Source organism: Marmota flaviventris, chromosome 2 (assembly GCF_047511675.1).
Source record: "Marmota flaviventris isolate mMarFla1 chromosome 2, mMarFla1.hap1, whole genome shotgun sequence".
Classification (NCBI taxonomy): Eukaryota; Metazoa; Chordata; class Mammalia; order Rodentia; family Sciuridae; genus Marmota; species Marmota flaviventris.
The window spans coordinates 91,475,729-91,493,239 of record NC_092499.1 but is presented as its reverse complement, the minus strand read 5'-3'; the positions used below and the strand labels follow the sequence as shown (position 1 = coordinate 91,493,239).

The 17,511-nt window shown below is 36.0% G+C and overlaps 1 protein-coding gene across 10 annotated transcripts in view; it reads left to right on the top strand.

Moving 5' to 3' along the window:
- Positions 1-17,511, top strand: part of Ttbk2 (tau tubulin kinase 2) — a 150,659-nt gene that overhangs the window by 82,647 nt on the left and 50,501 nt on the right. For all 10 annotated transcript variants that reach the window (XM_027926078.2, XM_071608162.1, XM_071608160.1 and 7 more), the window contains one exon: positions 14,546-14,619. In XM_027926078.2, coding sequence (XP_027781879.2) covers positions 14,546-14,619 — 74 coding nt within the window. The remainder of the gene's footprint in view (positions 1-14,545; positions 14,620-17,511) is intronic.

The following is a 17,511-nucleotide window of genomic DNA, read 5'->3' as shown; positions in this document are numbered from 1 at the left end:
GAGATTTCTTGGAGTATTCTAATTGACATAGAGCAATTAATGTCTAACTCTGGGCCTGTGCATAGATCAAGAATACTGAGACAGTGAATATACAATTAAGAGAATTCCCCAAGGGAAATTAGGGTACTGTTAGTAGGGAAGAATGTATACTAGTTAATCAAGAAATGCTTTATTAAATATATTGTATCATTTAATTCTCTCAGTAGCTCTACTGAGGAAAGTGAGTATTATTTAAGATCTCATAATTATTAAGCAGTACAGTTGAGATTTTAAAAGTTTTTTTTTTTTTTTTTAAATACTAGGGATTGAACCTAGGAGTACTCTACCACTGAGCCCCAACCGTTTTTGTTTTTTAGATTTTTAGATGGTCTTTTTAAATTGCTGAGGCAGGCTTCAACCTTATGATCCTCCTGTTCCAGCCTCTTGGGATCACTGGGATCTCTGATGTGTGCTACTATACCTTGCTTAAATTTAAACTTAATTAAAACAGAGTACCAAAACTTATAAAATGCAGCTAAAGCAGTGCTTAGAAGGAAATTTATAGTAGTAAACACATATAGTAAAAAACCAGAAAGATTTCCAATCAATAAACTAACCTTTTATCTTATGACTCTAGAAAAAGAAGAGCAAATAAAACCTAAAGCAAGCAGAAGGAAGGAAATAATAAAGATTAGAGTGAAAATTAACGAAATTGAGGATAGAAAAACAATGGATAAAATTCAGGGAACCAAAAATTGATCTGTTGGGGGGGGGAATCAACAAAAAGGACACCTTTAGCTAGACAGATGAAGATAAAAGACTGAAATTACTAAAATCAAGAGTGGAAAAAGGAAATTTTTTACTACTGACCTTACAAGAAAGAAAAAGGATTATTATAAGGAAATAATATGAACAAATGCATGGTAATACCCACATTACTTCACTGGTGAATTCTATCAAATATGTAAAGGATTAATGCTGTTTTTTTAAAAAACAAACACTGAAAAAAATACAAAAGGAGGAACCATTTTCCAATTGGTTCTTTGAAGTCAATCTTACCCTGATACCAAAACTAGGCAAAGATATAAGAAGGAAAGAAAATTATTGTCTTAGCCTGTTTACTGTTGCTAGTAACACAGTACCACAGACTGAATAAGTTATGAAGAGGTTTATTTTGGCTCATGGTTCTGGAAGTCCAAAGTTGAGGGACTGCATCTGGTGATGATCTTCCTGACAGAGTTTCCAGGTATTGAATGGGATCACATGGGAAGAGACAGGGAACTAAGGGTTTGTATGTGTAGCTTGTATATGTGTTTTCTCATCTCTCTTCTTCTTACAAAGACACCAGAATTTAGTTGTGGAGGTTTCCCCCTAATGACCTTTAATAATCCTAATCACTTCCCCAAAACTCTACCTCTAAATACCACAGTTAGATTAAGTTTCTGCCCACTCAATATCTCACAATAAGGATTAAATTTCAATACATGAAGCTTTGGGAAACACATAGAAACCATTTCCAAACCATGACAACCATCATCCAGTATCTCTTTAAGAATATAAAAGTAATAATCTTTAGTAAAATGCAACCAAAAGAAAACAGGTGACATATAATACACACCACACCACACTAAGTGTCTCCAGAATTCCAGTTTGGTCCAACACATGAAAATCAATTAACATAATGGAGTATATCAATAAAATAAAGGACAAAACCTACAATGATGAGGTTTCTTCTCACACAGAAACCCATTAATAAAACCGAACACCCCTTGGACTGAGATTGTGGCTCAGCGGTATAGCACTAACCTAGCACGTGCAAGGCGCTGGGTTCGATCCTTGGCACCACATAAAAATAAATAAATACATAAAGGTAATGTGTCTGACTACAACTAAAGAAAATAATAATTAAAAAAAAACCCAACACCCCTTCATGACAAAAATATTTAAACTAGGAATGGAAAGGAATTTCTTCAACCTAATAAAAGGGATCTAGGAAACGTCTACACCTAACATGGTAAAAGGCTAATTAATGTTTTCCCCTTAAGGAACAAGACAAGGATTTCTGCTCTCACCATTTTATTCCCTGTTGTACTAGAGGTTCTTTTTGAGGTACTGAGGATTGAGTCCAGGGGCATTATACCTTTGAGCTATATCCCCAACCCTTTTTAAAATTAATTTTTTAAAATTTTGAGACTGGATCTTGCTATGTTTCTTAGGCTAGCCTCAAATTTGGGATTCTCCTGCCTCAGTTTCTTGAGTCACTGGGATTGTAGGTGCTTGTCACTGTGTCTGGCTATAAAGAAGGTTCTAGCTAGGGCAAGTAGGCAATAAAATGAAGTAAAATGTATCTAGTTTGAAAAAAAGTGAAACTATCTCTATTTGCAGATGACATGATTCCTATATGTAGAAAATCTTAATCTACTAAAAAATATATTAAACAAGTTTAGCAAGATTGCAGGATATAACATCAATATTGAAATTCACTTATATTTCTATACATTAGCAATGGGCAATCCAGAAATGAAATTAAGGGAACAGCCCCATTTACACTAGCATTAAAAGCATAAAAATTGGGCTGGGATTGTCGCTCAGCGGTAGAGCGCTCGCCTAGCACGTGCGAGGCCCTGGGTTTGATCCTCAGCACCACATAAAAATAAAATAAAGATATTGTGTCCAACTACAACTAAAAAATAAATATTTTTTAAAAAGCATAAAAATTCCTAGTAATAAATTTAATAGAAGCACAAAATTTAGACTTTGCAAATTTCAAAACATTGTTGAAAAAAATTAATGAAGACATAACTACATGCAAGACATCCTACCTTCATATATTGGAAAACTTAGTAAAATGGAAGTATCCTAAATTTGTCTACAGATTAAATGCAATACCCAGCTGGCTTCTTTGCAGAAGTAGACAAGCTGATCCTCATTCATATGGAATTACAAGGGACCCAAATGACCAAAACAATCTTATTTATTTTGGTAAATAAATAAATACACACCACAGTGAGATTTAAAAACACTGAAAAAAATACAAAAGGAAGAATCATTTCCAATTGACTCTATGAAGTCAGTATTACCCTGATACCAAAACCAAGCAAAGATATAAGAAGAAAAGAAAACTGTTGTTTTACAATTGAGCTACATCCTCAACCCTTTTTTAAATTAAAAAAAAAAAATTGAGACAGGATCTTGCCAAGTTGCTTAGAGTCTCACTAAGTTGTTGAGACGCCTCAAACTTGTGATCTTCCTACCTCAGCATCTTGAGTTGCTGTAATTGTAGCCTTGTCCCACTGTACCCAGCAACCAAAATAGTCTTGAAAAAAGAAAAAGTTTGAAGTACTTTAAAAGTTCAAATTTTAAGTACTTTGAAATCAGAAAGTCTGATTTCAAAACTTACTACAAATTGACATTAATCAAAACAGTGTGGTATTGGCATAAAGATAGACATATAGAACAGTGAAATAAATTGAGAGTCTAACCTGGTGTGGTGGTACACAGTTATAATCCCTGCTGCTGGGAGCCTGCAGTAGGAGGATCATAAGTCTGAGGCCAGCCTGGGCAATTTAGAAAAACACTGTCTCAAAATAAAATACAAAAGAGCTGGACATAGCTTAGTTCTAGATCACCCCTGGATTCAATCACTAGTACTACAAAAATAAATAAATTAAAATTATAAGCAGGGTGTGATGGCACATGCCTGTAATACCAACAATTTAGGAGATTGAGGCAGGGGGATCACAAGTTTGAGGCCAGCCTCAGCAATTTAGCAAGGCCCTAAGGAACTTAGTGAGATCCTATCTCAAAATAAAAAATGAAAAGGGCTGGGGACATGGTTCAGCGGTAAAGTGCATCTGGGCTCAATCTACAGTATCAAAAAAAAGACAAGGAAAAAAAGAAAAGAGAGGGGCGGGGGCTGGAGTTGTAGCTCAATGGTAGAGCCGTTGCCTAGCATGTGTGACACAATGGGTTCGATCCTCAGCACATAAAAATAAAAAAATAAAATAAAGATATTATGTTCATCCACAACTAAAAAGAGAGAGAAAAGAAGAACAAGAACAAGAAGTTTTTTTAAAAGTTTAGAAATCGTCAAATTGTCACATTGTTGTCAAGTGATTTTTGGCAAGGGTGCTGAGACATTTTAATGGAGGAAAACTAGTTTTCAACACATGGTGCCAGGACAACTGGATCTGATATCCAAATACAAAAGAATGAAGTTGGACCTTGATCACATATTTATATAAATTAACTCAAAATAGATAAAAGTCCTAAATGCAGAGGCTAAATTTTATAGCTTGGCATATTGGCATTTGCCTATAATCCAAGCCACTTAGGAGGCTGAGACAGAAGGATCTCAAGTTTGAGGCCAGCCTCAGCAATTTAGCAAGGCATTGTCTCTAAAAGAGGGTTGGGGATGTAGCTCAGTGCTAAAGTGCCCCTGGGTTCAATCCCCTTTATCCCCCTAAAACAAATAAAACCCCCTACTCTCAGATACTGTGTTATGTCAGCACAAAAGGGACCAAGAACTTTATCTAGAATATGTAAAGAATTTATGACTCAATAATAAAGAGACAAATAGCCCAATTTAAAAATCAGCAAAGGATCCAAGAGTTGAGATTTAGCTCAGTGGTAGAGGGCTTGCCTAGCATGTGTGAAGCCTTGGATTTGATCCCTTGCACCAAAGGATCTGAATAGACCTTTCTCCAAAGAAGGTAAAGAAGTAGTCAAGAAGCACATGAAAAGATGCTCAGCATAATTAGTCATAATGGAAATATAAATATAATATAATAATATAATGGAAATATAAATATAAAACCACACTGAGATAATACTTTACTCCTACCAATATGGCTACATCAAAAAGATAAGAGGCAGGGCTGGGGTTGTAGCTCAGTGGTAGAGGGCTTGTCTCACATGTGCGAGACCCTGGGTTCGATCCTCAGCACCACATTAAAAAAAATATTTATATATATATATATATACACACACACACACATTGTATATTGTATACATATATAAATGTGTGTGTATATTTTTTGTGTATATATAGTGTGTATGTATATATATATATATACACACACACACACGCACACACAATATCAAGAACCTGGAGATTATTTAAATGTCTACAAGCAGTTTTGAAAATTTATAAAGATATATTATAATAAGAGACATTGGTAAAGATGTGGAAAAATTAGAACTATCATAACATTACTGGTGGGAATATAAAATTGTACAGTTCCTTTGCAGAACAGTCTGCAAATTCTGGAAAAAAAATCAAACATACAGTTATCACATGACCCAAAAATGCCATTCTCAGTATATACCCAAGAAAATTGAAAACGTATGTCCACACAAAGACTTATACAGGAGTGTTCATAACATCATTATTCATAATAGTCAAAAAGTAGGACATCCAAATGGACAATCAACTGTTGAGTGGCTTGTTTATACAATGAAATATTACTGAGAAAAGAAGTACTGATACATGTTACAACATATTGTACATACTATGCTAAAGGAAGGAACCCATTTACAAAAGAACTTAGTATAGGATTCCATTTATATGAAATATCCAGAGTGGGCAAATCTATAGAGATAGAAAGTTGATTAGTTCTTGTAGGTCTGGGAGATTTGGAGAGAAATGGGAAGTGACCACTAATGGATATGGATATTTTTTTTGGCAGGACCGGATGAAAATGTTCTAATATTAATCATGTTGGTAGTTGTAACTTTGTGAATACATTGAAAATCATTGAGTTGCACCCTTTAAATTAGTTAATTTTGACATGTTAATATTTCAGTCAAGCTGTTATAGGACTAGAGGGAGTAGCTCAGTGGTAGAAAACATGGTTAGCATGTGTGAGGCCCTGGGTGAAAGGCCCTGGGATCCAGTGCCTAGCAGCACACACACAAAAAACTGTTATTAATAAACTTAGCTATTTACTTGTTTACTCATTTAGTACATATTTATAGAGTTCTTAGTATGTGCCCTATGCAAAGCTGGGTATTAGAGTCCCTGATTTTGAAATGCTAACAGTCTCTAGAGGTCAGATAAGCAAACACAGTATAGCATAAAGATGCTGAAACTAAGTTCATGTGTTATATTCTGATGCCTTTGTGTGCAGTTTTGACAGCCTATAGGAATTAATCAAAAAGGGTTAAAAATGAGGGTTGGCTTGGGGTTGGACTTCATTTCTACATAGGATAGTCCTACTTTAGGATGACATGGAGATTATTTAAATGTCTTCTATACAAGCAGTTTTGAAAATTTATAAAATTATTTGTCTACAGATTTTGAGTTCTTGTACTATTTCTGTATCTTTCTTATTATATATGAAATTGAATAATACTGTTTTTGTGAATGGAGAATTATGATCAGTCCTATGAGAATTATGATCAGTATTGAGACTGTTTTTGTTGTTATTGGTTTTCTAACTAGACATGACCTAGTAGACTGCCTATTTGTCATAAAAATCGGTATAGTTCTGGTATCTGCATTCTACTCAAGAGTCTTTTAAAAAAATTATTGTAATTATTTTTTGCAGTACTGGGTAATTCTTTGCAAAATTGTAATCCTTCTGCCTCAGTCTCCTGAGTATTTTGAATTATAGCAACTTGATGTCTAATATGAAAGTTGTGTGAGGTATTGTGAGGTATAAAATTCCTTCAGCCACACATTTCCTTCTCAGGCTCCTTCATTGATTTTATTTATTTATTTATTTTTTGTTCCAATGTTCTGATGTTGGTTCAATTCTAACTATCATCATCTCTAGACAGCATACTCATACCTCCATTGACAATATATAGATGTGGTATTTTCTATATTTGACCTCTTTGTTCAATTCCACTCAAACCTAGCATGGTGGCTAATGCCCATAATTCCAGCAACTAAAAAGGCTAAGCCAGGAGAATCAAGGCCAGCATGGGGATATATCTAAGTGATAGAGTGCCCCTGTGTTCAGTCTCCAATACAAACAAAACAAAACAAATTCCACATGTAAATTTTAAGTGAATTTTCATGTTCTGCAAATTGTAAATTAGGACAAAATGCCTAAACTGAAATCATTGTCCTTTCCAATTCATCCGAATTTCTTTCTTGGTTTATATTGATGCAGTCCACTTTGTCAACTTACCTTAATTTTACTTCACTGTTCCCTTCTCTCTTCTCCTCTCTGGTAATTTTTTATTTTTGGTGATGGTACTAGGAATGGAACTCTGGACCTGGCATATGCTAGGCAAGCAGTCTATCACTAAACTACAGCTTCAGCTGTAGAGAGCAATCTGTATCCTGCCCCATTACTTCATAATGAATAGAATAGCATTTTTTAGCCTGGGCCTAACCCTGAATTACTTTTTTTTGGGTGGGGGGAGTGGGTGGGTACTGGAGAATGAACCCAGGTGCTTTGCCGCTTAGTTACATTCCCACTCATTTTTATTTTTTGTCTTGAGAACAGGGTCTTGTTTAGTTGCAGAGTCTAGCCTTGAATTTGTAATCCTCTTGCCTCAGCCTCCAAATCAACAGGATTATATGCATATACCATTATGGCCAGCTGGAGTTACTCTATTTTGTAAAGCAGTAATTTGCCATGAGTTATTCCGTTTTGAGTACAAGTGCCAAGATAGAATGACTCTATCTTATTTGTACAAGTGAACAATCACCATCTACATAGCACAACTATAGGCAAAATCTGATAAATTAATTGTGCTGATAAAAATGATCACCTGTGAATTTGTTAAATTAAATTGGAAGCACATGGATGCATGGGAATATCAATCCCATATCAGAAAAACTAGGGCCATTAGCTGATCAAACGCCAGAACACTGAATGAAGTAACCCCCTCACCTGAGACCCATAAAAGAAGCACCTCAAGGCTGGTTATGGTGGTACATCGACCTGTTATCCATTAGACCATTTGATGGATGTATCATGAGGTTAACAGGCAAGTTTCAGCTCAACTGTTATTTATCTGCTTGTCATGGCCCACTTTTCAACTGCCTATTTTCTGGACCCTGGCCTAGAATAAGTTCCATGGTCTGACAACTTAGTGCTCTTAACAAATTCTTGGTCTCAATCTTATCTGATCATTTGTAGTGATTTGTTTGCATTAGTATCTGCCCTTTTCCCTTGTTCTTAGTGCTACCTCCTGAAACCCTGTGTACACCTTAATCCTTTCTTAGTCTTTCTGTAACCTGAATGTATCATTGTGTGAATTATGATGTATGACTTTGGTGTTATAAATACTAGTAATTAAGATTGGAATAAAAGAATCTTTGATTTCCAGTGTAGAACTTTAAGGTGACCCATGAGTACTTGGGGAATTACAACCAATGAGAGTGGTGAAACTTTGTAAATTTATTGTTATTTAATAAACTCTGACATTGTGGAAAGACAAACGTATTTGTTCTATGTTAATGGCATGGCTGTCTCACAATACCAACCTTGTCTCTTAAATCTTTATTTGAAATCTTTTAAAATTCTCACTTCCAGTGCTTTAGTTTAGATTTGCATCTTTTACTTGGACTATTGCTTTAACCTCCTAATTGATATCCTTGCCTACCATTTCTTCCACAAACCAGAATCTAAAGGTGAACAGCAAGAACTGGGGATGTAGCTCAGTAGCAGCCACTTGCCTAGCATGTGTGAAGCCCTGGGTTCATTCCCTAGCCGTGCCCCCCCCAAAAAAAAACAAAACAAAACATTTTCTTTACAAAACACAATTTAGATCATGTAGCTTTCTGCTTGAAAACTCTGGAAACCTCATTCTTGCATTATCTAATAATGAATTGAATCTGAATTCTTTAGTGTGGCCATAAGAGAAAAAAAGAAAGTATTTTTTTCCTTTTACTCTCACACTTAATACAAAACTCTTCTGTATGTGTGGAATTTTCCCACACACCAAGCAGTTCTCTGACACCAGTGGAGTATCCTGTAATTCAGTTAAGTTCTGGTAGATAGCATCGGATCCCACAGTGAGGGCTCATTTCCATAGTCCCTCCTTCAGTCACTGAATTGCAAATAGTATCTTTCCTGCAACCCAGGGCTTCCATGACCCACTCTTTAACTTAATTTGCTAGAAAGACTCATAGGGCTGCCTGGGCAATTTAGCCAGGACTCTTTCTCAAAATAAAAATAAAAAGGGTTGGGGGTATAGTTCAAGGGCCGAAGAATGTGCCTAGCATGTCCAAGGCCCTGGGTTCAATACTGGCAGGAAAAAAAGATGCTGTTCTCATAAACTTAAAATCTAATGATATCTAGAGACTTCACTTTCATTTGAAGCCTCAAAAACAAAAATTTTAAATCTTCTGGATATTCATTGCATTTTCTCTATAATAATGTAGAATTCATCATACTGCATTAATTTTTTATATGCATACATGGGCTGTGAACTCCTTGAGAGCATAGATTTTCTTAATTTTTCATGTATTCCTATTGCCTAGTTTAGTGCTTATCATATAGTAGGTCTTCTATGTATTCTATCACAGTCTTTATTTCCCTAGCTGAGATTGCAAGTATGCATCATCACATCCAGTGCTCCTTTTAGCTTTCATATGTATCAACAAGATGTTATTTGAATTTAAAATCTATTTAATTTTTTCTGGCTTAATTAATGATTAAGAAAAAAGTCTCTAGAATCAAACTGCTCCATTTTCTAGCTGTATGATTTTGGAAGAAGTAATTTAACTTCAGTAAGCCTCCATTTCTATATTTGAAAAACAGAAAAAAATACTAATATTTGAGGATTAAGTCCAGGTAAAGCACATAGAGCTTGGCAGAAAATACTTGCATATTTTGTGTGCACATTATGCATTATGCTATTATTATTTCTTCTTAAGTTGTTTATTCATAAATATTGATCAAACATTTCACTCTGTGAGGTACTGTTTTGGGTACCAGGACAAGATAGATATAGTCTCTTCTTCATGGACTGATAATTTCAGTATATACTTATTGTTATATACGTTATTTTAACAATTGGGTGCTGTGGTGCATGCCTGTATTCCCAGTGACTTGGGAGGCTGAGGCAAGAGGATAGATCACATGTTGAAGGGCAGCCTCAGCAATTTAGTGAGACCTCAACAATTTAGTGAGACCCTAAAAAATTAAAAAGGGCTGAGGATGTAGCTCAGTGGTATACTACTCTGGGTTCAATCCCTAGCACCAAATAAATAAATAAATAAATAAATAAAATGAAGTTATTTAAACAATTGCACTAAGTGGTAGTAAAGAGTTATTGTTTAATTAAGTTATTTCCCCGTACTTCCAAAAATTTGTACATTTTTATTGAACTAACTTTAGTTTCATTAATAGTATATCTATATAGATATAGATATAAATATGAGCAGCAGTATTCGATGCCATATAGTATGAGACAAGACAAGAACTCATTTTTTTCCTTTTAAATTGGGGATTGAACTCCATGGCACTTAACCACAGAGTCACATCCCTAGTCCTTTTCTTTTTTTCTTTTCTTTTTTTTGTGACAGGATCTTGCCAGGTTGCTTAAGGGCTCACTGAATTGCCAAGGGTGGCCTTGAATTTTCAATCCTTCTGCCTTAGCCTCCTAAATTACTGGGATTACAGGTATGTGCCACCATATCTGACTACAAGACAAGAACTCTTAAACCAGGCTTGGTAATGCATGCCTAAAATCCAGGGACTAGAGAGGCTGAAGGAGAAGGATTGTAAGCTCAAGGACATCTTTAGCAATTTAGCAACCCTCGGCAACATAGCAATACCCTTTCTCTAAAGAAAAAATAAGAAAGACAGGGGATGTAGCTCAGTGGTAAAGCATCCCTGGGTTCAATTTCCAGTACCAAAAAAGAAGAAAAAAAGAATTTATTTAATTCTTACCTAAAGTGATGCATATACATTTTTGAATCCTAGAAAATTTGCTACTGACTGACTGCTCAATAAAGGATCTACTGCTTATTCAATTTTTTTCTTTTTTGGGAGGGGGCAGAGGTGCATACTGGGGATTGAATTCAGGGGCACTTGACCACTGAGCCACATCCCCAGACCTATTTTGTATTTTATTTAGAGACAGGATCTCCCTGAGTTGCTTAGCACCTTGCCATTACTGAGGGTGGCTTTGATTTTGTGATCCTTCTGCCTCAACCTCCTTAGCTGCTGGGATTACAGGCCTGTGCCACAGTTTCTTTTATTCAAATCTGTTTTCTTTTTTGAAAGTAGGGTGATTTTTAGTATTAAGAGATAAATAGTTTTTTAGTATAATTTACAATGCTTATTTTAGACGGAGCATTACAAGAGGAATGAAATCTAGCATGACCTTCTGTTTTTAGATGTTGAGATTTCTTTGTAATAGAGGTACTGCATTTAAAATGTTAATGACAAGAAAGTGGAGTCTTTTTGTTTTTCACAGTGGAGTGTGAGTGTTTGAACCCAGGGCCTTATGCATTGACCTATACCTGAAGCTGAAAGTGGAATCTTGAAAAATAATGGAAGGACTAACTAAAATTTTAAATTGTTTCTGTGAAGCAGAGGGGAAATTTTGGTTATTACTATCATTTTATCCTTTCATTGTTATTATAATTCACTAGATGATAGAGCTTTTTTGGGGGGGGCAGAGTACTGGAGATTGAACCCTGGAATGCTCTACCACTAGACTGTATCTCCAGCCCTTTTTTAATATTTGATACAGGGTCTCACTAAGTTACCAAGGATGACCTTGAAACTTGGGATCCTCCTGCCTCAGCCTCCTGAGCAGCTAGGATAATAGGCATGAGCCACTGCCCTGGCTAGTTGATATAGTTTTGCAATTACATGTAAAATAAATGTGGAATGATCAACATGTATCCTTCACACTGAAAATTGTGTTCCCATTGTGCCCATTCTTGCTAGTTTCTTCTCTTTAACCAAAGAACAAAGAATGAAAGAACATTATGATAATTGGTAATCCAGATGCAAGAAAGAAACATGAAATTATTAAATGAGTCTTTATTGTATTAATATTTTGAATTAGTCAGTGGACAGATTCTTTTTGAAATTTGTTTTGTTTTTCACCAAACTAAATCTGCAGCCTATCATTCTTCCTCATTTTACAAGCAAGCTTCTTCAAAGATTATCTGACCTCATTGTCACATATTCCATGTATTCTTTAACATATTATAAATTGGCTTCTTTTCTTCCAATCCTGGTGACACCAAGCCCAGTTGTTTATAAGTGAGCACTTCTCAGCTTTTCTACAGCTTTTGTCACTGGCCACTTCTACCTTTGTGAACTGCCCTTCCATAGTTTCTGTGATACCCCTTTCTTAGAGTTTTCTCCTACCTCTTGGACTTATTCCCCTATTTCCCTGAGGGGCTGTTTTATTTTTGCTCAGGCTTTAAGTTATGCTTTTTCCAGATTACATTCTAAAATTTCTTATTTTTTTAATATTTAGTTTTTGGTTGTAGATAGACACAATACCTTTATTTTATTTATTTATTTTTATGTGGTGCTGAGGATCGAACCCAGGGCCTCCCACATGCTAGGTGAGCACTTTACCACTGAACCCCAGCCTCCAAATTTCTTATTTTTTATTCTTTTACTTGTCAATCTTCCAGCTGCATTTGTGGTTCCATCTATTTTTCATGATAATGGTATATCTGGAGCTCAGTCTTTTTGTTTCAGCACCAGGCCTAAAATTATAATTATCTTCTGAATTCCATTTGAATTGTCCTCAAATCTGGCATTCTATTATTCCTTAAAGTATACACAGCCTTTTTTATTCTCTTTTTTCAATAGTTTTCATTTTAAGTGTACCAATTTCTAGTAGAAAATTACATGTTTAGTTATCTCTCAGATTTATCCTATTTAATCTATTTTTACTCTAATAACTTGGAGAGTTCAACCCCCTTCTTCACTCTCCCGGAATATTGTTGTTATTCCCAGGGCAACTTCTCTGCCTCTAGAATGGACCTTTTCGGAGTCTGACATCCCCACTGCCAATGCATGATGTTCTAAAATGCAGTATTGTAGTAGTAATTCCTTATCTAAAATTCTTTTAGGCCTGGTGTTGTGGTGGACACTGGTAATCCCAGTGACTCGGGAGGATGAGGCAGGAAGATAGCAAGTTCAAGGCAAGCCTTAGCAACTTAGGGGAGACCCTGTCTCAAACAAAACAAAACAGGGCAGGGGATGTACCTCAGTGGTGAAGTGCTCCTGGGTTCAATCCCCAGCACTACACAAATAAAACAAAACTTTTAGATGTTTCTCATTACCCAGTAGTATTTTCCAATATCCATCCATGTTCTGCCTGCTTTGGGTTCATTTAAAGAATTTTGAAAAGATCATATTCTGTATCTTCCCCCACAGATTCAGAATCAGTATAGAATTTAGCAATCTTTTTTAGTTTTAAATTTTTTTTAGTTGTAGATTGACACAATGCCTTTTTTTGGGGGGGGTGGGTGGTACCGGGAATTGAACTCAGGGGCACTCAACCACTGAGCCACATCCCCAGCACTATTTTATATTTTATTTAGAGACAGGGTCTCACTGAGTTACTTAGCACCTCATCATTGCTGAGGCTGGCTTTGAACTTGTGATCCTCCTGCCTCAGCCTCCTGGGCCACTGTAATTACAGTCATGCACCACCACACCTGGCCACAATACCTTTATTTTATTTATTTATTTTTAAGTGGTGCTGAGGATCGAACCCAGTGCCTCACACTTGCTAGGCAAGCACTCTTCCACTGAGCTACAACCATAGTCTGAACTTAGGAATCTTTAAAAAGTTTCCCAGATAGTTTTGGTAAGCATCCAGATTTGGAAGACACTGACCTTATGTGGTTCTAATTCTTCATCATGGAGTACAAGATGCTTCAGGATCTGGTGCCTAACTGCTTCTTCAGCACTATCTTAACCTTGTTCCCCCTCCACTCATTTACTGTGTTCTAGCCAGATGCTTTTTTCTGGCCCTGGAATTTACTTACCAGGCTTGATCCTTTTTTTAGACCTTGGCATTGCTTTTGTTTGTTTGTTTGAGTCAAAGGAAAGATCCCAGATTTATACCAGCTCTACCTCGGATCGCCTCCATATCCCAATCAGCATGTCCTTAGATTTCACACATGGAATTCAGTTGGAAAATCGCTAGCCTAATCTGTGAATCAGTGAGGTTCAGAAAAATGACATAACTTGCTAAAGTTATGTAATAGTGAATGGTAGAATGTATCTACAATTGAATATGTATATTTCTAATGTTCTTATTAATTGCTTCTCTGTGCTTTCTTATGTATTGCATCTGAGCATGTTGATCTGAAATAACCTTTTAATCTTTTCCTTTCTGAATAAATTACCATTTGTTTGTTTCTTCATTTATTTATTTGTTTATTCACTCAAGAACATGTATTTGACTACACAAGGAACAGTGCAGAAGCTGGGGGTGGGAAGGTAAAAATTTTGAATAATGTAAATTTTCTATCCTCAAGGTTTCAAAACATTTTTACATTAAATCATAAAATACTGTATAGAAAACAAATTATTGATTTTTTTTTTAAAGAAGAGAAACCGTAGTGTATCCTTTTTTCACTGTTTTTCTTCCTTTTATTTATTTTTTTATCCAGGGAAAGACCATGTTTGTAGATTTATTGGCTGTGGGAGGAATGACCGATTCAACTATGTGGTCATGCAATTACAGGTAGGTTACCTTGAAAATGTATTTTTAAATCTTTCAATTATGATGAAAGTACCCAATTACAGTGGATATGAATAAAAATGATAACATTGTTGGTATCATGTCAGAATGTTTTACACTGTACAGATGGAACTTTATTTAAGTAGACTTGATACAGATTTTCCAAAAAGAGAAATGTTTGTCTTTGACAGCTATTTTAGTTGACCTGTATCTTTATTGTCATCATTATATCCTAGTATAGATTGTGAGGTATAATGTGAGTTTTGTCCTGTCCCTTCCTGTTCCTTCCTCTGCATCTTTGTTACCTTAGGCATTTAATTTCCCATTTAGGTTCTCCAATATCAACTGTGACTTTTAAAAAATTTAAACATTAGTTGAGATATAGGGTGAAAGCCATTCTTCTCTGTCTCTTTCCATTATTAACATAGGTCTATTCCCTCTCTTTTAGATGGGGGAATTAGGTCAAGGGAGCAGAGGAAAAAAAATTCAGAAAGGGACTATGCAAGTAATGATTATAGGAGGGAGAAGAGGAAAATATCCTTAACATATCCAAATGGAGAAGAGGGAAACCATTATATTTTCTCTCACACTACCCTCTGCCCCTGGGGGAAAAAATTCTCTCTCTCTCCCTCTTCTCTCTCTTCCTCTTCTTTTTCTCCCCCCCCTCCCCCTCCCCACCTCTCTCTTTCCTCTTTCTCTGTTACCCTCAAAGCCATGGTTCAGTTTGCTGCCTAACTTTGAAATCTCAGGATTACTTTTCATCTATAGCAAATTTTGTTTGGGGCTTTTGGGTTTTTTATTTTCTTTCAACTTACTGACATAACAATGATTTCAGACTTAGATCTTGGCCTAAGTGCTTCCTCTTCTCATCAGAAGACTTTTCTTGTTTACCTCAGCCATCCTTCAGCATTTGATTTAGACCTAAAGATATTAGCCTTTCTGTAGACTGTAGTTAAAGTGTTTTTGAATTATGTGGTCCACTATCTTTTTTTTTTCTTTTTTACAATGTCTTTCTTTCTTTATTTTTATGTGGTGCTGAGGATTGAACCCAGTGCCTCCCAGTGCAAGGCAAGCGCTGTACCCCTGAGCTGCAGCCCCAGCCCCTTCACAAGCTTTTGAGCCAGCATAGTTTTATTTTTTGAAGAAGCTCTCCTTATACCTTTCTGGTTCATTAATATGGACCCTGCTTTCTCTCACATTGGCCAGTAGTAATGGAACTGTTTGTTATTTTATAGTTTTTGTATGGCTTTATTAAAACATACTATTTGATTCTCATCATACCCCCTCAAGGGAAGGAGAGGACAGATTTACCCACATTTTGCAAATGGAGTAGCTGAAATGTAGGGAGGTTTGTGGTTTGATAAAGACCGCTTGATGGGTTTCAAAACTTAATAGGAAACCTGAGGTCAATATTCTTGTTGTAATGGAGAAAACTCTTCAGTTTTATCTTTAGGTTACTGCTGACTCTATAATTATGGAGAGGATTCTCTACAGATTCTCTCTCAAGTCTCAGGTCATTCTCATTTTTATTCTTGCACTAATCAAAATCACACTCTATAAATATATAAATAATATATATTGTTAATATTGGGAGTCTGCTGCTCTAAGGCCATTGCATACATTTATTTTCTAAATTCTGCTAGTAAGATTTACAACCAGATCTCAACCATGGCCTTTATGGCCTTTGGTGGGCTCCAATGGAACCTTTCCATTTCACTTGCATACTATATTTTTCCCTTTCATAAGAAAGTTAACTCGCCATTAAACCCCTATCCTTACAGTTATGGTTGACCTGATTTGGGACAAGGCTACAACTAGTATAATTGACATATAACTGCTAGGTTTCCCCCATACATTTTGGTAAAATTCAATTGCTCTCTCCTAGCTACCCACTGATAGTCCTAAAAACCCCAAATGCATTATAATTTGTAAATTAACTTCAATCTTGTCTTCCTGGTAGTTCAATTACATAGTATCTGCCTTAAAATTTTTGAGGAATGCCTGGCACAGTGGCACATGCCTATAATCCTAGTGACTTGAAGTTGAGGCAGGAGAATCACAGTTTCAAGACCAGCCTCAGCAATTTAATGAGGTCCTAAGCAACATGGTGTAAGACCTTGTCTCGAAAGAAAAAATTAAAAGGGCTGGGGATATATAGCTCAGTGATAAAGGACCCCTGGGTTCAATCCCCAGTACCAAAACATTTTTTCTATTTATAGATCTAGCTATTTTACCATGGAAGTAGGTCTTTAAAAGTTATAGGTTAAGGCCATTTATTTTCTAAATTCTGCTAGTAAGATTTACAACCAGATCTCATCTTGTGTCCAATCAACATTGGGGCTTTACCTGAGCATCCTTAACATATCCAAATGGTTATTTTATAATAAGCTCATCACCTAGAGAAGGGCAAAAAGATACAGTTGAGTCCTATAAAAGTTCTTCATAACATGAAACCACTGAAGATGGGTATTTGAGAGGGGAAAAAAAAAATGTTTAAGTGGGTGTGGTGGCACGTGCCTGTAATTCCAGTGGCTCAGGAAGCTGAGATAGGAGGATCACGGGTTCAAAGCCAGCCTCAGCAGTGGTGAGGTACTAAGCAACTCAGTGAAACCCTGTCTCTAAATAAAATACAAAATAGGGCTGGAGATGTGGCTCAGTGGTCCAGTGCCCCTGAGTTCAATTCCCAGCATACCCCCACTTAAAAAAAAAATCTCCTTTATTTTAATCAGGGCCTACCCTAAATAAACTTGTTTCCTTTCACTAACTTCAGTCTTCTGAGTCTTTCACTGAGCAGGGAGCAGCACAAATCTTTAAGTCCAGTCACTAATTAAAAAGAAGTCATTTGACCTCTAGAAATGCCCATATTCTAGATTTTCTGATTATTTCCATGTGGTA